This window comes from Aedes albopictus, chromosome 2, assembly GCF_035046485.1.
Source record: "Aedes albopictus strain Foshan chromosome 2, AalbF5, whole genome shotgun sequence".
In the NCBI taxonomy this organism is placed as follows: Eukaryota; Metazoa; Arthropoda; class Insecta; order Diptera; family Culicidae; genus Aedes; species Aedes albopictus.
In genome coordinates this window covers 317921951-317943658 of record NC_085137.1, presented here as the reverse complement: position 1 = coordinate 317943658, position 21708 = coordinate 317921951, and the positions used below count along the sequence as shown (strand labels likewise).

The window sequence follows — 21708 nt, the reverse complement described above, 5'->3', positions numbered from 1 at the left end:
ATAATGTGAAAATTCGAAATAAGTAAAATGGTAACTAGTTCTACCCTGACACTTGAGGTCGATCTTGACGTGATGGATTTCGACATTTTCCATATTGGCGTCTCAAAAATACTCCTGTCTGACATACACGGTGAAAAAAGTCACTCGAAGTATGTACTATATGCTAAGGGCGATACAAAAGAAATAAAATAAAAAAAAATGCATTTTCAACCACAGCCAATAAAAACGTCGAAAAATGAGTAAATATGCACTCTTGGATTATATTTTGTGGTTTAAACCAAGAATCTAGATATGGCTTTAGGAGCCTATAGGACGCAATCAGTGAAGTACTAGCCAATGTTTATTGGCAGAGGAAGGTCTTAGTTCATAACTGTGGAAGTTCTTATTGAACACTGGCTGACTACAGTAAAACTGATGTACTGGTATTTTGTTGATAAAAGAAATACCATTCCAAAAGTAGAACTAAGTTTCCCTCTTGTGCAGTGGGAAAATGTATGGGAGAATATCAACTCATGCTTTTTACCAATGGAAGATAAATCTCAATTGTACTATTTTGTGAATGATTTGATCGCGAATAAGGAAAAATTATATAGGTACGGTATCGGCCGCCTCCAGAATTCAAACTGCGAAGTCTGCTGTTTACCTGACGACAATAAACATCGTATAATGAAATGTACTTCTGGTGCACAGCAAGTCTGGGAGTGGACAAATGAAATTTTAACGAAACGTCTAAAGCTCAAATTTGATAACGCGGAAAATATTCTGTCATGGAAAATAAACCCAAAAAATGAAAGACAAAAAACAGCTTTATTCATTGTTAGTAGAGCAATTTGTTACAATTTGAACAAAGAAGGATGTTTGTATAAATTTAAAAAACAATTGCGAGAGATGCGGTGGAACCACCGAATAGCTTTTAAGAAACATTTCGGAAAGTTTTGTAATTTTTGCTAGTTTGTAATATTTTGTAATATGAATGTATGTTAACGGATGTATAACAAAAATGGATAAATAAATGTAGTTATAAAAAAAAAAAAAAAAAAAAAAAAAAAAAAAAAAAAAAAAAAAAAAAAAAAAAAAAAAAAAAAAAAAAAAAAAAACACTAAGATGAAAAGCAGGCTTTGTCTCAGTGGGGAGTCCCACTGGGGACCTTACGCGAACAACAAGAAGGCGAAGAAGAAGAAAAAGACTTGAACAATCGGAGAACTTTATTTTTGCAAAAATAGGCTTAAAACGGTCTGAAGGAAAATATGGAGTTCGACTCATAAAATGTATGGACTTCTAGCAGCTCAGATAAACATTCTCTCAATTTGTATTACGTAGCTCAATCTGAAGTACAAGGATTATGGAGCAATATGTCATCCAAGTATAGTTGTCTGAAAATATTAGGTATTTTTCGAATGTCTTGAGGTCTAGATTGTATGAACTCGTCTAATCTAAGTTTCAACAATTAGAATATTATCGCGAAATAATTGTTTTATGCTTTTCTAGATTCTAATTAAAATAATTGTAAGATTAAAATTAAAACTTTTTATTCATACTTGGCAACACATGCAAATATAAAATGATAATTTTGGTCTACTCCGCACAACTCTTTTTATAGCCCACGCATAACGCTCGAGCCCACAACGCAACAGCATAAGCCCCAGGGTCTGGATGCTCGAAGTCTGCCCTTCCTGACTGGGCTGCACAATAGGCAGCTCTACCAGATTTTGGAACCATTTTGCGAGTGTTTGTAGCTTCCTTTTCGCATGCCCAGGCAAAGATTTCGACACACCGTAGCGTCGGTAAGTTATGCAGAATTGCATTGAGAAGTTCGTCTTCTCCGCGCTTCAGGACATCCAGCATGGTACGATCCCCTAGCTCAGTTAGAGCATACTGCATGATTGCTTTGTTGCCGCTCGTCAATGCACTCAGCCAATGGTTGACGGCAATCTTGGAATCGTTGTCTGCCTCTTCAAATGCAATGGAAGCGGCATGCAGGAACAGGCCGTAGATCGCTCCAGAAGTACCGCCAATAGTCAGTTGCATAATCTGGCTCAATTGTTGGAGCATTTTTGCTGGATGTAAAACATCCAGGGTCGATTCGAGACTGGCAAGCAAAGCGGTTGCTCCGTTGGCAATGGTAGTTCCCGTGTCCCCGTCTCCACATTCCCTGTCGTAGGTATTCAGCAAATCGCGATTTTCCAGCAGCGTGCATCCGATGTTCTTCAATACATGCCTGATCGTGGTCCGACTTGACTCCTCAAAGCATAATTTAAACTCACAATCATTTCCGTTCGTTTGATACTCTTTGCGATCTTCGAAGTTGAACACTTCTGAAGGGGGAAGACCATACGAGGGTTGGCCTCCAAACAACGTTGATGCTATTTGCACCTTGAAGTCCAGGTACTGCAGTACTTTATCGGAGTACTTGAGGTTCAAAAGAGTTACTGATAGACCGGATTGGCTCAAGGAAGTGAAATAGTTTCCTACGTAGACACGTTTCACATTGTAGTCATTCGCCAACATGGGCAATAGGTTGCTCATGAATACGCCCAACATTAATTCCGAAGTACCTCCAAGATTGTTAACGAGAACAACTACATCATTATCGCTGTAAGGGGCAATTTTTGCAGCTATCCTATCCAAGGCGAAATAAATAATTGATTCAAACCCATTGCAGTGATCCATCTTGTATACTCCTGGTTCACCATGAAGGCCCTTTCCAAGTTCAACGTTTTGCAGCTTTCCATCGATCACATCAAAAGTGAACCCAAAAGTTGCAATGTACCCTTTCTGTAGCAACCCCTTTCCAAAGTGAACTATTTCTTCCATCGAATAACCCAGCTCAGCCATCGCTCCTAACATTTTTATCAGCAAAACGCACCCAGCTAGTCCTCGTTTTCCTACAGACTTTCTCGCCATCGATTCCATAATAGAACAGTCATCGTCATTGAGCAATATCTCCAAATGTTTGTACCCGTACTGCGATCGAGCTCGTTCCACCGCCAACCCGAAGTTCAACCGATCACCGGTGTAGTTGTTAACGATGAACAGCACGCTTTCATCCGGACCGGCCACCATTCGCAGACAATCGACGATCGATGTGGCCGATGGGGAACAGAATACATCGCCGCAGACGGCCGCATCCAGCATACCCTTGCCGACGTAGCCATTGTGGGCGGGCTCGTGACCACTTCCACCGCCGGAGATCAATTTCACTTTGCCCCTTTTGGACAACAGTTGCTCTTCCCGGCGCAGGATGCAATTACGATCACTCATATACCGTAGGCCATTGTTTGCGCGGACGAAACCGGCCAGCGAGGTGCTCACGTTCTGTAGCATAGTGTACGATCAACTGATCGGCACTTGTGGACACAACTGATAGGGAACGTCCATTTCGGTAATACAACAATGCAATTAAAACGATAGGTCGATAGGTATTCGATTCGTTCTTATCAGGTAGCTCGTGTGTGGTTGTAATCTAGGGTTGGTAGATTCGTTCAATGCAACCTCAGTCTGTTTGACCAACGTACACTGACTGCTTTCTTGGGCAGAAATTTGTGATCCAAATTATATTTTGATATGTTAGAGTTCTTTTTTATTGTATCATTAATGCGAATAACCCATCTATAAGACATTTGATTCTTTTCACAAGTGAAGATAGCGTATGTATGTCTCCAGCAAAATTACAGAAAATGCTATTATAAGAAAACTTGTCGAACAAACTTATTTTCTATCGGCGCAACTTTTAGAGACACAGGGGTTTTTCAATTTTATCACGGTCAAAAAACACCGTGAAATAAACGAAACCGTGAATTTGGTAGAACAAAAAATACCCTTTTAACATAATACAGGAGATGGCCAAAATGTTTGGGATAGACAGCTTTTTTTCTCTCACAAAAAGTTCAACAATCTGTATCTTTTCATAGAATGCATAAAAAATTCTCAATTTTTGACTGTTTGTCAATATACATATAATGTGCATCAGGGAGCGTCCATAAATTACGTCACGCAAAAATTGTCCATTTTCAACCCCCCCTCCCCCCTATGTCACACTTTTGGTATGAGAGCTCTGAAATTTTTGTATGAATTGTCACACTTTACTGAACCCCCCCCCCCCTCCCCCCTAAAAGCGTGACGTAATTTATGGACGTTCCCTCATTGGTACAAATTTATGCACGATTGGTTAATCTTTCGCGAAGCTAGAACTGTTCTCGTGAAGTACTATTTTTCGGACAGCTAATTTTTAAACCGTCATATCTCCAAAACCAGTGAACCGAATCGAATGAAATTGGGCACTCTTTGGATTTTTCTTGAAAAATACAATTTTTTTACATCAATGGCATTGCATTTAAGTTTTGATATCCAAAGATTTTCTACTCTACTCTATTTTGAAAATAGATTCATGATATCTTTAATAAGATATATTACACTGAAAGACGGCTTGCGATAATGATAAGCATAAAAATGTTTTCAAATTTACCATGGCAAAACGTCGACGATCACGACCCACAAATGCTTCTTGTGTGCATTTTGATTCCTCTCATATCAACAGGTTCGATAGCCGAGTGGTAGCGTGCGAGCCTGGTACTTAAAACCGAGGTTCTTGATTCGAATCCGGCTGACCTTTTTTTTAAATTGTAAATCGGGTCCATGGTAAAATTGAAAACATTAATCTGTTGAATTAAAACGAAAATCAGTCTGCACAAATTTAGTGGCGTTGTGTAGTTAAATTGACCCTGCAGAATAGTAATTACAACCGCAAACCGTCTTTCCCTTAAAAATCGAAAAACTACATAAACCTAATTCATACAATTTAAAGTCAAACTGTCTTCGGGAAAAATGTTGTTTTTTTACCTTACCTACAAGTTTCCCATACACGAGTTTTTTGTAAAACGTGAAAAAAAGGTTGAAACTGCTAATTTGTTTCTAAAGAATATAATCGTTCATTACTTTCAACTTTGCTGAAAAATTCGACCTCGTATGACTTAATATTACAAAGTTCTATTCCAGATTTGAGTTGGGACTAGGACCACCACAATCAAAAAATTTTGGTGAACATACAGCAAACAAATTCGAACAATTTCTTTGAAGACACCAAATGCCCAAAATTAACGATAACAGAGATAGGCATTTTGATCCTGCTAAAACGGTGATTCGGACCATTGTGCTTGGTCCAAATTCCTGAAGCATTTCAAACATTATAAGTTGAGATTCCAACTTTTTCACTGCAATTTAGTACAAGTATACAAACTATTTACCATTTTACAATAAGTTTATACCCGTGGCACAGAAAAACAGACGTAACACTCTGTAAATTCTCATCGTACACCGATTTAAGGGTCTATTTAAACAATTGATAGTTGGCCAACTGGCCACCCGTGGCGCTCGCAACGTTTTTGTTCGAATTTGACGTTTGCTCACTAACGCCACCTAGTCGATGGTTGGTACAGTAGACGTTCGGTCGGTGCAAACGGTTTAACTGCAATGCTTTTTAAATGCAAGCCCGGTAAGTGCAACAAATTTGCAGTTATCGCACCGCTATCCGTCAAAATGGTGCGCCAAGTTATCCCAAATGAACAATCGAATGAATTTTTCGTTCATTTAACGTCAATTGATGGGTTGTTGACGCCTATCTGACGTTGCAGTTATCGAATTTTGTTCGCTAACTGAAACGTAAACATGTTTCAGTTATTGAATGTCTACTGTAGTCGTATGGTATCAGGTATCAGAAGGCCGGCTCCAGAGGCACTTTATCCTCCATTTGGGATATTTGTGCCATCGCCAAAATAATAGCCTGTTTCATCATCTACCTGAGGGAAAAGGAAGGAAATAAGGATAGGGATGGGGATAAGGACAGGTAGGGGAATAGGAAAAGTACCCTGGAAGAGGATACTAACGCATAAGCGTACCATAACGGGTTCAAACAGCGCCCTGAAAAGGGCACTGTAATAATGCATAAAGCGAAAGAGAGCCTATAGCTCTTTACCACAGCGGGTTAAGAACAACAGAATATCCTGAAGGTTCAGGTTTCTGAAGTCAGTTTCACTTAATAAGTGTATACCGAATACTCGGAAACGCAGTTGCGCAAAAACTGGACAATTACATATCAAATGATACGAAGTTCCATAATCGGATTCACAGCTATCCCATGCAAATGAATCAGCTTGCTGAATATTCGCCATGTGATAGCTGAGTCGGTAGTGGTCAGTCAATGATTTGACCAGAATGCTGCAATTCTGCTTAGACAGATTTGTAAGATACTTCGCCACCCTTGGAGATGGCTCAGTATAATACAATTTGGTTTGACGACATGACTCCAAACTATTCCAGTATTGTCTGTGTTGAGTAGCAGCCCAGGTGTGAATCTGAAGCTTTACCCAACACTTCGATATCGGAATAGCTGGCTCAGGGCCAATGAAGTCATGTGATGCTCCAGTGCGAGCTAACTCATTAGCCAATTCATTTCCAGCGATGGAAGAATGGCCAGGTATCCATACAAGGTGAACAGCGTTTGCTGAATTCAGCTCTTCGATTTGAGTTCGACAAGCGATAACTATCTTCGACCTAGAGTTGACCGAAGCAAGTGTTTTAATAGCAGCCTGGCTATCTGAACAGAAGTATATTACTTTGCCCATTACGTGCTTCTGAAGTGCTGATTGCACTCCGCACATAAGAGCAAAGATTTCGGCCTGAAAAAACGGTGCAGTGTCTACCAAGTGAGTAAGACTGATACAGCCTTAGCTCACGAGAATAAACGCCAGCACCTGCTCGACCTTCGAGAAAGGAGCCATCAGTGTAACATACGATGCCGTGTGAAATACTTCTCTCCAGATAACCAGATGTCCACCCTTCCCGGGAAGGGAATTTCGTGGAAAATGACCTATATGGAAAATTACAAGCATTTGTAAGATCACTTGGAGCAAGGAAAATTTTGTTCCAATTCACCAAAAGTGGAAACAACGAGGTATGTGTTGATGTGCGGTTCACGGGAGTTTCCTCTAGTAGACCGAGTATCCGTAACCGGTAAGTGCAAGAAAGTGTTTCTTGTTTGAGATGATTGTGTAGTGGAGCAACGTCAAAGAGAACTTCGAGCGCTGCCGTGGGAGTTGAAGAGAACGCTCCAGACATCGCCATTAAGTACATCATTAAGTACAACGGTCCAATCAAAGTTAAGAGATGGCCTAACTTTGATTGGACCGTTCTCATTTCGTTCTTTTGCCACCACACAAGACATCCAAAAGCCAATATTGGCCGAACAACAGTTGTGTAGATCCATTTGATATACTTGGGGGGTTAGACCCCAAGTTGTACCAAAGGTTCGCCGGCATTGCCCGAAGGTCATACAAGCTTTCTTGATTCTGAACTCAATGTGAGCTGTCCAGGAGAGCTTGGAATCAAGAATGACTCCAACGTACTGTACCTGTTCAGTCACATCGATTTCCTAGGGGCAAGACACTGTGCAAACAAGAGCAACTCTGAGAATATCTGAGTTACTCATTTTATCAAAGATCGACGAAATTTGTTGAAAGACATCCCCAAAACTGCAATTTTCATTCAGCACACGCAACACTTTGCAGTTTGACAATGGTGCCAGATCACACTTTGGTATAAATGGGACATAATCTGAGGAACTGTGAGGAATTCTGAACAACATTCCGAGCACAGATTTGCTCTCGTTAGATCTGTCTTGCCCCTAGTCGATTTCAGAATCAAAGAGACGCAAAGGTCGAACGCCATTACGGTTTCGCCTTTCCGTAAAAAGAACAATAGATGTTTTATTAGGATTAACCGAAATTTTTTACGATTTCTCGAAAAATTTCTACGATTCCGTTGATTTTATCCATCCAAATATACGATTATGTATGATCTTATTACGATTGAGAGTACCAATATACGATTCAAGATTTTCAAATAAAAAAAAAACAAACAGTGTTCCGTGGGAATCGAACTTAGGTCCTTTGATTGAGAACTGCGCGTTTTCTCTATTGGCTATATTGCCAAGTTGAAAGTAGAGATTTCAAATCGAATGGCATGAAACGATTAAAAATTAGCATGATACGGTGCGAGACTTGTGGTGGGAGCGTTGTTGTTGTGCATTGAGTGGCACCAAAAGTGGTGCCGTGCAAGAGGCCCAGAATTCACATCGTTGTTGGAATCTATACATCACTTATTGGGAGTCTTCTGCTAATATGAAAACCTATATATTTGATTGAAATTATTGCTACCATGGTTGGAATGTGTCAACAACAACAAAAATACAAATTTGTGATGAATACCATTTTTTCTTTTTCTCCATCATACACATGTGTAAACAAAACCATTTACGATTTCCGAGATTAAGATTCGGCTATTAAAAGTGCAGTAACAATCATATGCGACATATGACTAAGACCGTAAAAATGAACATACGATTTCTACGATTTCATTCACTTCGTATACGACGCAAGTGTGACGCAAACGATCAATATACAACATTGTTATAGTTGTAAACGATTTCAACGGTTTTGATCATACCTTTAGGTAGCAAGCTCGATTTAGCAGATTCATCCTACGATGTGAAGCGACGATTTCCACGATTCAAAGAAATCATATATACGATACTAGCGAACTTGCAGCTTAACACTGAGAATGTATGTTTTTTTCACGATTCTATCCGATTCTGTGCGATCCTACCGATAGTATCTCGCACCTTTCATGATCGCAGACGACTATATGAAACAAAATCGCAATTGAAATTTCATTTGGCATGAAATGAGATTTTACGCAATCATTGTCAACAAATATACATATTATTATACAATTCTGATTCAGTATATGAAAATATACGATTTTTTCCACACAATGATTTACGATATGTGGTTGGCTGGGCCATGACTCCGTGCGGCTTCCAATATGGCATCGAAAGGCACATTGTCAAAGGCACCCTCGACATCTAAGAAAACACCCAAACAAGATTGCTTTTGAGCGAATGCTTTCTCGATATCGTAAACAACCTTGTGTAAAAGAGTCACAGTGGACTTACCAGATTGGTAGACATGTTGGTTCACATGAAGAGGCACGTTGGCCAGATGAATATCACGGATGTGATGATCCACAATGCGTTCTAAGCATGTCAGAAGAAAAGATGTCAAACTGATAGGTCTGAAACTCTTTGCTTCTTCATACGACGCACGACCCACTTTCGGAATAAACTTCACAGTAATATTCCGCCAAGATATGGGAATATACCCTGTAGCAAAACTGCAAACAAGTATTTTTTTCAAAACATGTTTGAAATAATCAAATCCCTTCTGAAGCAAAATAGGATAAATCCCATCTGCCCCAGGAGATTTGAAAGGAGCAAAGCAATTAAGTGTCCACTCAATCGATTCTATAGTTACAATACTCCGAGCCGAAGCCAGGGAATCGTAACTACAAGAAAAGACATCAGGTTCATCCGAAGATGTAATATCCACACATCCAGGGAAGTGTGTGCTGAATAAGCATTCCAGAACTTCCTCATCAGAGGAAGTCAGATCGCCATTTGGCAAACGATGTTCGTTCACCCGGAAATCCTTAGATTTCACAAGGATTTTGTTTAACCGACTGACTTCACTCAAGCTGGAAACATTTGTACAAAGGTTTTTTCCAGCCGGATCGTTCAGCAGACCGGAGAGCTTTTCTGTAGGCCTTGCGAGCCGACCTGAAAGCCTTCGAACCAGCCGAACTTCGTCTGTTCCAACTCTTTCTACATTGTTTCCTGAGTTTCGCCAGATCAGAGTTTCACCAAGGGGTTCCTCTTGTGATCTTCACAGACCGTAGAGGGAATGCTTCTTCAAAAGCTTTCATGATGAAGGTCGTTGTAGTATGAACGGCATCATCTAAATCACTTAAAGTGTCAATGGATGGTGAGTATCCATGCAATTTGCCCGCAACCGAATCAGTAAAAAGATCCCAGTTTGTTGACCGGGGATTCCTGAAACGCAATGTTTGCGAAGTAACATTTAAATGTTCAAAAAAGATGTATCGATGGTCAGATAAAGATTCTTCATCTGACACATGCCAATTGGTCAGCTCGTGACTAATTCTACTAGAGCAAAGCGTTATGTCTAACACTTCTTCTCTAGCAGATACCATGAAGGTTGGGCGGTTGCCTATGTTAAGTAATGCTAGATCTGTACTACTTAAGTACTCCATCAAACTTGAGCCTCTCAAGTTAATGTCTGAGCTGCCCCAGATGATATGGTGAGCATTAGCATCACTGCCAACAATTAGCGGAAGGCTTTGTGAAGTACAGTATGCGATGACATGTTTGAAAGCATCCGTAGGGGATGGTTCATCATGCGGTAAATAAACCGAACAATAAACGTATTTCCTGCTGAGGTTTCCAACAGATACATCAATTGTGATAGCACATATATCTCTGGTGGTTAGTTCAGAGATGAGTGTAGCAACTATTGCGTTGTTGACAAGCACACAGGATCGAGGCATGACACGCGAGTTTGCCATTTCATGTTTACTGAAAGTAACAAACACCGGGTTCACAAGGTTTCCTAGATAGAAATACCCCTTACGAAAGTAAGGCTCTTGGACCAAGGCCACTTGGGCTTCACCATTTTGCATAAGTCTGCAAAGATTGGTTGCAGCTGTTCTTTTATGCTGAAGATTGATCTGAGCTATCCTAACCGTAGCCACTACCCAAAGTAGGCAAGATTAAACTCTTCGCAACAACAGCACAACAAAGAACAGCAGCAACAAAACCAGATCGGTATCGATTGGAAAACGCCAAAGGCGAGGATACACAGAATACACTGAGTAAATCGCAAAATGCGAAACCATATAGGTGAAAATTTAAACTAATTAACAACGTGGAGCGGATATGGTTGGATGGTTAGAACACTTGACTATCACGCCGAGGACCTGGGATCGAATCCCACTCCCGACAAACTCACAAAATGTGAGTTCTTCCTTCGGAAGGGAAGTAAAGCGTGGGTCCCGAGATGAACTAGCCCAGGGCTAAAAATCTCGTTAATACAGATAAAAAAAAAAACTAATTAACAACATCTTCATAATCCCGCCCTCATTTAGCATCAAGTGAGACTAAAGAAGGGCAGTCGATTGTCTCGGAGAAACACAAGGTCCACATCACCATTGCTCCGGTTAGCGCAGTAAGGGCAACATACTGTGGAGGGCGCCCTGGTACTCCACAGGTTCCGTTTGCGGTTAGGTTTTTATTAGACCCCCCTAGCCATTCATTCCTAGGCACGGTAAACATGAAGCCGCATCACACCATGAATTAGGGGTCACCTGTTGGTGGACTCTTACAACCACAACAGGCGGTCCGTAGTGTTATTCTTAGCCAATTGAGACAATCGCTACCGACACTACACAGCTATCTAGGCTGATCGAGAAAAGACGTTTTTTTTTTAGTTTTTAAAGTTAATATTGATGATCAACTTCATACGGGCCCGAACAGCCACACGTTTGACGTTTGCTCACTAACGCCACTTAGTCGATGGTTGGTAGTCGTATGGTGCTTGCTTTGCAGCTGCGTATAAACTTATGGTTTATTTTTGACTAGCTTCCTTTTTATTCTGCATTTACTGCTTCAATTCGCCTATTACAGCAGAAAGCAAATGACTGAAGCAGGGTATCGCGCCACTTGGGCGGTGGCTTCTATATTCGTCTGTTTTCCACTATAACTCAGTCAATTTTGAACCAATTGACTTGAAATGTTGTACACGGGTAGATACTATACCTATCTCACCACATTCCAAAAGTTGTGTCAATTATTTCAAATTTGACTGAGTTATAGTGGGAAACAGACGAATATAGAAGCCACCGCCCAAGTGGCGCGATTCCCCATATAGGGCTGAAAATGTTAGTTGGGATAGGGATGCGATCGACCTTCGGGACTCTGTTCGATGTAATGCTACGGATGGCTGTTTCTATCTCCTGCACTGATGGAGCCGCGGTGTTGACACGGGTATTGCGTTGAACCCTTGGCGTATCATGCTGAGGTGTTGATACCGTAGCCGACACTTGAAATAGGTTTCCAAGGTGCTCGAACCAGCGCCAGCGTTTCAATTGGTCAGCCTGGTCGGTCAATAACTGTTCAAACGTGTCTTTCACGGGAATCGTAGCATTCATCATAGTCCCACTAAGGCGACGGTAAACATCGTTGAAGAGACGGATGTCGCCGGTGTTTGCGTATTTGGTATTTCTTCATTCCTATTTCTGTCACAATGTAGAATTATTGAAAAACAAGTTACACCGGCTGCATTACTAATCAAAGTGAACTTTTCATTTCTTCTTAGAAACAAAAACTCCTTTCTGCGAAAACTATGGAGGTGCAGAGGTGATCCACTGATCCACGCTATGTCCAGAGGAAAGTATTATGAAAATCGAATGTACCTCAAATGTTATTCCATAGGATCGTAGGTTTAGACCTCTAGTTCCAGAATCTGTGCGATTTAAAATATTTCACCTTGGGTTTTTCGATATTTTTGATTTTTTTCCTATTTTCCCATACAAATCGCGAAAAAAGTCATTTTAAGGTTAATTTCATCCCATATAAAAATGTATGAAAAAAAAAACCCAAGATGGATTATTTTAAATCACACATATTCTGAATCTAGAGGTAAAAAAATATGGTTCTAGCGAATAAACTTTGAGGTACATTCACTTTTCATAATACTTCCCTTTGGACATAGCGTGATGATCCCGGTATCTACTTAGTTGCATGGCGTATCAAATCTCAAAAAGTCAAATACCTAAAGGGGATTTTTCTCTTTAACGAATAAATGCTCACGTTTGTTGGAAACTTCATTTATTTTGAATGTATATGAGAATGTGTGCAGCACGATTGATATTATCGACGCGTTTTAAAAGTTTGTAAATCCGGATTGCTCACTGTGTGTAGCATCGTATCGTTTGATGATTTTTCTACTTTTAGCACTAAGCAGAGCTATTGCTTCCGATGGAGTTTCAAAATATGTCTTTTTATTACCGCTTACGACTAGTTCTTTTTTTCTATTCACTGTAAAAACTTGTAAAATTTCTACCTTAATTTTGTTCTGTTCGCTACGTTTTTGCTCGGTTCGACCTCGCTACTTTCTCGTATAGAATATAATATCAAAATGTTTCACATTTAAATACAATTTGTTCTACTTTTGCTACTTGTGGAGGCTTCCTAAGGCTACCAAGGATCACACAATTCTACGAGTACGGAATGGGACGGGGACGGGGACTTTGATGGATTTTTCGCTTTTGTGACGGAATGTTGCTGGCTCAGACTTATGTTTAGTCGATTGCTTTCACGGTTTAACCTGTTTTCATTTGTTAAGCTCTGATTGAATTTCCATGAGTCGCTAAAATGATGAAATTCATTAATAATTTAGTATAATTTACTTTTACGTAGCCTTGTTTTTCAATAAATACACACATCTAAGGAAATATAATACACAAAAGAAGCAGTTAATTTTATAAGACTTAGTCGTTAGTCTAACAAGATAGAATAAATCAGTTTTTACATGTTTTAACTTAAAGCTATCAGACGCATTGGAATCTCTTCTTTCAAATAACCAAGTACAAATTATACATAATCAGATGCCGAAATGGTTCCCTCTGGTAGACCTTCGGAGTGTTTCTCAATGGTCAGCAAGTTGTTGGTCTCGTTTAGAAAATGGCTTTGTACATTGTGACTTTTGTGGGGCGAAGACATTTCCTTCAGGTCGACGATTTCGTAAGGCCGTTCGTCTTCGTCTTCATCGCCCGGCATGTTGGCACTGTTGAGCAGACCCGAGTAGTACGCACTGCCCGAACCGCTGGCACCTCCGCTATGCGTCCCCGTAGGGATTGCTGGCAGTGGACAGTTCATAATGAGAATATCGTTGTCGCCTCCCTGCGGGAAAATATACATAATTCAGATCAGTATTACACATGATTAATTTATTCTTAACCCGCTAATTACAGGAGAAATTCTTAAATAAATCCTTGATGATCTTATGAGAAATATTCGTGTAAAAAATATATATACAAAGATGTCCCTGGTTTCTTGTGAGCTTACTGGACGTTATTGTAAACATCAATCATCGCCACAAGCTTTGAAAATATATAATAATGAATAGCATAGAACCAGACGCGCCAACTTGGTCAAATTATTGGGGGGGCAAAGCCTGGTTTTTCTGATTTTTTGTATGGGAAAATCGAAAAATCGTCAAATATTGGGGGGGCGAAAGCATGCTTGCCCCCCCTAAGTTGGCGCCTATGCATAGAACACAGTTTTTCGTGGGCTTAGGAACTTAATGTCGAAAAACAATACGAAGGACAAGAACAAAAAAATCTAGATAAAAAAGGTAGAAAAAACAAATAGTCAGAAATTAACTTCTTCATTGAAATGTTAGTGTGGAGTTAGGGACCATCTTCTACAACCAAAGTAGAAGCCATGACTTGCTCCAGAGAGGTGCTAGTGCACATCAGGTCGTGCCTATTACGGGCTCCAGAAAAAGCAAAGATCTACAAAGGTTCACCTCCGCACCATGTACAAAACGCTTATAAGACCGGTGATCCTTTGTTTACACGAGACATGGACCATGCTCGAGGAGGACCGGCAAGCACTCAGATTTTGGGAGCGACGCGAAATCCGAAAAGATACGGGCGAGACCGAGCAGGGAGAGCGGCAGCCACGAACCGAGTATTGTTGATTATGTCTTATCTTGAATGTAATGTTGAGCAAATAAATGTATGTATGTATGCATCACGCCAACCAACATGAACAAGCTTATCATACTCACATGATGCACGGAGCTCGACTTGTACGAGTTCGTCTCAGATGGTCCCATCTCGTTGCCAACTTCGGCATACGAAGCCTCATCGATTTGGACCGGATTGTAGTTGTTGTCGTCCATGTGGGTGTAGTGGTTCTCCACGGGCAGTGTGTGAGAGTTGACCAGCTGGTCCGGGGTTGTCAGATTCTTCCTACTGCTAAACCACGTCCAGAGACCCGAATTTGTACTCCGTGGACTGCAGGATCCGTTCGTGGAGTTTTTTGACGTTTGGTTGTCAAAGTTGAGCCCTGCGGTGTCTTTTGTACTGCTTGAATCGAAACACAATGTCCTCAGTCCGTTCTGATTCGCCCGTATCCTGCGAGAATGAACAATCGTTTTTAACGCGTTGGTAGAAGCATAGAATGCTTTCCTTACCTCTTACACCTAAGAAAAACTATCATTATTATGGCACCGAGTACTGCCGATGTGAGTGAGACTACGACCAGCGTGAATGTCCAGCTGAACTCCTTGGTATCTGCGGGGGAGAAAATTTCCTCTATTCAACCAACTAGCAACCCAATTGTCCTCGTAAGCCGATTTAAACATACTTATCGCACCATCCAGTGAGAGCGTCCCCTTGTCTTGCCAGGCCCAACTGCACAGATCGCACGTGGTCAGTCCGTCGGGCGCGATCGATTCCTCCAGAAACGGAGGCCGCGGAGGAGGTGGCACGAATTTCCCATTCCAGTAGCTTTGATCGATGGTGTCGATCACTTGCATGTCTTCTTCAATCATTGGCAGGTCCAGTTCGAGATTCCACGCCGTGGGACCGGATGCGGTAACCGCGGATTCAGCCGAGGCGCCGAAAGCGGAGGGATCACTACCCGAAGCAGCGCTACTAGTGGTAACGCTGTGATTGCTATTGTCACTGCTACCGTTGTTACTGGCGGGCGATGAATCATCTTCAGCGTTGGGCAGCTTGGACAGTGTGAACATCGTTCATCCAGAACGGGGTTCAGGCGCTGGAATGGGAAGGATAAAAACAACGAAGTCAGTACCAACTATTTTGTTCGGTAAAATCTCATACAGTACAAAAATATTAACAAGCAAATATTTTTAAAACATAAGGTGCTAGTACACAGCACATTGGCGGGCCTCCATGCAAAGGTCGGACAAAACCTCAAATGCTAACCAAAACAGCTTAAATTCACAGGTTATGATGATTTTAGTACCGTAAAATGGGGTAACTTTGATAGTTTTTCAGCGAATTTTCTCAATATTTTTACATGTAACAGTATTTCCCCAAGTTTTATAATTTTAAAACAAGTACTGGGATATCAGTTATAAATTGAAATTAAAAGACTCGATAATCTGAAATATTTTGGGTAACTTTTAGTTTTTCATATAACCGGAAATCAGATTTTCATTTTGGGGTAACTTTGATAATACCCTAAAACACATCAAATCTCAAAAAATAATCACAGATTGAAATCTTAGGAGTATACATATGATTAGAGAGGCTTGTGGAATATGTCAAATAGATTTTTTTTTATCAAAACATTGATTTTTTACTAAATTCTACATATAAAAATGAGTTTGTGCAGTATTGAGTGCAAAACACAATGAGTTTAGCTATCAAAAATCATTATCTTTGTAATAATATATGCTGGACGGTACATCAACATATGATTACATGCTATTCATCGTTAGTTTTCTTTTTTTGGGTAGTTTTTCAATGTTTTATTAACAAATTTTTAACAACACATATTTATCTGCATGAAATTACAAGGGCATTGCATACTTTTAGGCGTTTATCAATGTATGGAGATTTACATCCCAATTTACAAAATTGCTTCCATTTTGTAAAAACACACTTCGTTAAGAGATTCAAGGACAGATTTGGAATCTACTATGATGAACCTATTGAGAATAAGAGTCCATTCATTGAAAAAATAGTTGTAACGAAGTTGTATAGCAGATTGTTTGAAGGGGTTGACAAATGACAAAAATATCAAAAAATTTTAATTTTTGTCCAAAAAGTTGTATATAAACTAGATTTTAATGGAAATACGTCCAAGATGAACTTTCATATGTATAGAATAGATTTACGTTTGCCTTTTTCTTAACTGGTTGAAGGAATCATAGTTATAAGATAAATTACGCTATGCCTGTCAAACTATCAAAGTTACCCGCATTATCAAAGATACCCCGTTTTACGGTACCCTAAATCTATTTCTGATATGGAACTTTTCATACATTTTGATTTTACTATACTAGGGTGGTTCAAAATTTTCAAATTATGGAAAACATGTTAAAAGTAATCGATAATAAGCTATCACGATGTGTTTTTTGAACGTAGATTTTGATTAACCTTTTAATTTGGGAGTTCTTTAATCATGTACTGGTATTGAAGTTAACTATAATTGCTGTTAGGGTGGTCCAAAATCTTTAAAACTACATAAATCATTAGGAAAATTCGTTTACCTACGTTTTCTTTCAATGGATCAATTCAGATACACACCAATGTTGGCTGACAAGAGGTGGTCTATTCTCAGGGACCGTCCAAAGATCACGTAACGTTTTACGGTCTGTACACAGAGGTGAGTTAACATTCAAAGTAGGGTCAGATAGTCTCATATAGTGAACTGCGTAAAATTTGAACTTCTTTTTATCAATCTCGTTTCAACGAATTCATATGTGCTCGTCCGAGTTTGGGTTGTGGTGTACATTGATCTTTGTTATCACTTGTCGAAGCAACCAAAACAATCCTATCTATAAATAAATGGCAATACATATTCGCAATATTAAATGGAGTTGTTTAAAATGATCATCAGAGATCGGAAATCATATTGACGAACAGTAGAGCTCCAACAAATGTCTTCATAACTCTGTGTGTCGTTAAGTAGAAATGTGGTCTACGAAATCACATGAATAACATACAATAAAACATAAGTTTTTGAAAAAAAAAAAAATATATATATATATATATATATATATATATATATATATATATATATATATATATATATAAGGACTGTTCATTTTATAAAGAGGACACCTTATTTGTGTGATATCTTTTTTATTTTTCAATAAAATCATTATCGGTTTTTTGCATAAATTTTCATAGCTATTCTACAGTGTAGGAAAAATATAACACTATACAAATTGTCCTTAGTTATGGAACTGAAGCAGTTTTTGTTAAAACTCAATAAAACCCCATTTCTCAAAATTCTACACAACTTTCCACATACATAACTTTAAAATTTTCATGAACTTTTCAATGTGTTGGGATCTAATACTATTCTTCTAAAGGTAGAGTGTAATAGTTGGTCAGTAATAATACACCAAGCATTATACAGCTTGATATAGTGAGTTGCTTGTTATCAATGAAATTGATAAAAAATGCTTATTTAAGTCCAGTGATACAATAACACTACGGAATCAGTTCAAAATTTGTCCAGTATAGAAGAGAATCGCATTCTAAATGATACCGAAGAAAAATATGCTTTAAAGTACATTCTTCATCATAAATTTAATACATAATGATGGCCATAATGAAAAATTGCATACTTTTTGCTCCATAAATGCAAGTTTTTGATTCTAGAGAAGCTTATTGTTATTTATTTTCAGCAAGGTCTGACCCTATGTAATTATATACCTTATTTGAAAATAACTACATGTTAATTTTTATTTTCGACATCATTGTTACGTTGTATTTGCAATAGAGTACATCGTTATTTAGAAGAACTTTCATAGAACGAAGCGGTTTTATCTCCGGTAACTGCCATGAAGCACAGTAACCAAGCCAACAATGCTATCAAGAAGCGGTTTTCTGCATTTGAATTTGCATTATTAGTACTTTCGACTAGATCCATTGAAAACATTCAAAATTTAATAGTTTTATACATTTTTGTTTAACAAATAAATTTTATTCTGAAAATCGAGTCCAATTTGTAACTTTAATATCTCAACAACCATTATTCCGATTAGGTTTATATTTTGCCAGAATATGTATCACTCAAACTGCTGCAGCATGGCAAACACTTTTTTGCAATTAAAAACGATACACCGTTGTTTTACAGAAATTTTGTGTTTATCTTTAGTTTTTGGGAATTGAAAAATTGATCTCTCGAAACACTTTGCCACATTTCTATGAAGTTCAATAATTTTAAACCAATTTATTTATGGTTATTATCTGCTAATATAATGTACTGAACAACTAACCAAGGCTGCTCAAATATAAACTACGCGTTTTCTTTTTATAGCCTTGCAAAGTTGTCCTCTTTATAAAATGAACAGTCCTTATATATATATATATATATTATATATATATATATATATATATATATATATATATATATATATATATATATATATATATATATATATATATATATATATATATATATATATATATATATATATATATATATATATATATATATATATATATATATATATATATATATATATATATATATATATATATATATATATATATATATATATATATATATATATATATATATATATATATATATATATATAAAGGGTTTCACTCAAGAGCGTAAAATGTTCGTTTCATAAAATTGCGATTAAAATAATCACAGATTGCCTTAGTTATCGCGTTGTTAACGCGAAAAATATTTAACGTAGCGTTTTACGCCGTTTAGTGAATTCTTTTTATATTTCATAGATGACAGTTATAGAGGGCCCATATAGCCGAGGCGGTAAACGCACGGGTATTCAGCATGACCATGCTGTGGGTGACGGGTTCGATTCCCGGTCGGTCCAGGATCTTTTCGTAAAGGAAATTTCCTTGACTTCCTTGGGCATAGATTATCTTCGTGCCTGCCACACGATATACGCATGCAAAATGGTCATTGGCAGAGGAAGCTCTCAGTTAATAACTGTGGAAGTGCTCATAGAACACTAAGCTGAGAAGCAGGCTTTGTCCCAATGAGGACGTTACGCCAAGAAGAGAGAGAGAGAGATGACAGTTGATTTAAACTGTAGCGATGTGCGTGTAAAGGAGAAACGCGTAGATGTCGATGAATTTGTGTCACTATATATTAAAACTACGATAAAAGTTCGTGGATAGATTGCTTCCAAGCTTGAGCAATTCTAACGATTAGGATGAATCGAAGAAACGACCAGTTTAAGAAAACCAATGAGCAATGGTTTGTAGTTATTGTTACATGTTTTTCAGTTTTTTTGCCCTTATTTTTATGGTTAAAAGAGTTAGTTGTATTAGGGAAAAAAAACACCATCTTTAACAATCGAGATGTAGATAGCGTCTAAGTAAATAAAGGCTTAATCATTCTTTGTCATCACTTCCTTCTCCTCCAGCTCAAAGATTTTTAACTGAAACACCCATCTTGTTGTGATTTTCTGTCAAAAAATAAAATAATATTGAAAAAAAAAATAAAATAAAAAATGCCAGACTGTGACCATCACGTTATCAATCAACCCCCCCCCCCATATTTCGCTCCCCTCCCCCTATCACCACGTGCCTTATTGAAGGCCTCTTACTAGAATGAGGATTACCTGAAGTCAATTTGAATTATGTGAAGATAAAATATAAACTTCAAACAATATCACTTCCTCCGCAACCATGCGGCTCCATTGTGACCTGATAAAAAAAAAATTCGTGCTTAGCGCAAAAATGTGCACATAGTGACCTATATAGCCAAAAACTAGACAAAATTGCAAGTCAGATCCGGGATACGGCGTCATTTTCTGATGTTTCCTAAACAAGTACTAGATCTCTATAATACGAAGTTTTTCTTCAAAATTTCATTAACGTCAATATTTTTGCATGTTGTAAAAACATAATAATTTTGTGATTAGATTCCAAACAAACCCTGAAATGTAATGGTTATGTATACCCAAAAACACCAATAATACCACACAAAACCTCAACTTTGAAAAAAATCTACAAGACTCAATTTTTGACCAAATGACTTGAAAATTTGGGATTTTCTTAGTTGAAGTATCTATAATGGAAGAAAAATATTAGAAAAATAAAAAAATTAAGTCGATTTTTGAGGTTTTGTTCGGCTTCCGGCCACTGTGCAGCGGCACGCGTGTAAATCAAAGGGGTACCGCTGTCCGATCACTTTTGCACATTTTGCCACGCCTTGCCACGCTCAATCCTGTGAACAAAAACATTTTGTACTTCGTATACGTAAAATTCAGCATATTAGTAGTTCCGTGTCAAAAATTGAGCTCAATCCATCAACGCAAACCAAAGTTACAGCATCACCAACTTGGCCATTTTGTATGAAAATCGGCGTTTGTCCGATCAATTATACTCCACAGTGTAGGGGAGACTGAGGAGACTTGATCCCTGGGGAGACTTGTTCCCCCCATATTTGCTCGGAATCAAAAACATTTTTCTTCTAGCATAATTTCTTCAAAACTACTCCTGGTCAAACGACTATGTTTTGGCTACAAGTGATTTCGATTGTGCATTGCATTATTTTTTAACGACTGATGGTTTGTTTTCAGTCCTTCAGAAATCTTTTGAACGATTCCGAAAAATCTCAATAACTTTGTAAAAATTGAACCAAATCGTATCAAAATTTCACAGCACATGGTTTAAATAAAATACTTTCAGACTTATTTATCCAAATAAAATTCTATTTATATACCGCATTTAGTTCACCACTGAACTGCAAACTGCGGCTTCATAAGTGCGAAAACGTAAATAAAAGTGCGCGATTGCATCAAATCAGGTTGATGTCTTCGGCGCACTATTTCTTCAATCTATGGCGAACAAGTGCTCTGAAGACACCGAGTGGATTTGATGCAATCGCGCACTTTTATTAGCGTTTTCGCACTCGTGAAAACTAGTGCGATAGTCCAGTAGTGAACTAAATGCGCTATATTTATTTATTATTTATAAAAATAAAATTCTATTCGGAAGCCTCTATTTACTTGGAATTCTAGTCTATTCAACGATAAAATGTGTCAG

General features: G+C 38.4%; 2 protein-coding genes across 3 annotated transcripts in view; both read right to left on the bottom strand.

Moving 5' to 3' along the window:
• Positions 1-1286: 1286 nt before the first annotated feature.
• LOC109412500 (triokinase/FMN cyclase) lies at positions 1287-3708 on the bottom strand. The gene has a single exon (XM_019686119.3). It carries the CDS (start codon positions 3322-3324, stop codon positions 1576-1578), a length of 1749 nt encoding a protein of 582 aa, XP_019541664.3. The 5' UTR covers positions 3325-3708; the 3' UTR covers positions 1287-1575.
• Positions 3709-12776: 9068 nt separating this feature from the next.
• The window catches only part of LOC109420805 (uncharacterized), a 59114-nt gene continuing 50182 nt past the window's right edge, over positions 12777-21708 (bottom strand). The window contains exons 2-5 of one of the 2 annotated variants that reach the window (XM_062852335.1): positions 15341-15754; positions 15168-15288; positions 14760-15108; positions 12777-13867 (exon numbers count right to left, since the gene is read on the bottom strand). In XM_062852335.1, coding sequence (XP_062708319.1) covers positions 13559-13867; positions 14760-15108; positions 15168-15288; positions 15341-15728 — 1167 coding nt within the window. In that variant the 5' untranslated portion in view covers positions 15729-15754 and the 3' untranslated portion in view covers positions 12777-13558. The remainder of the gene's footprint in view (positions 13868-14759; positions 15109-15167; positions 15289-15340; positions 15755-21708) is intronic. The other variant, XM_062852336.1, reaches the window with a different exon arrangement.

Bases quoted from the DNA above. Each gene is read 5' to 3' on its own strand.
- LOC109412500 (XM_019686119.3), bottom strand. From the start codon at position 3,324: ATGCTACAGAACGTGAGCACCTCGCTGGCCGGTTTCGTCCGCGCAAAC.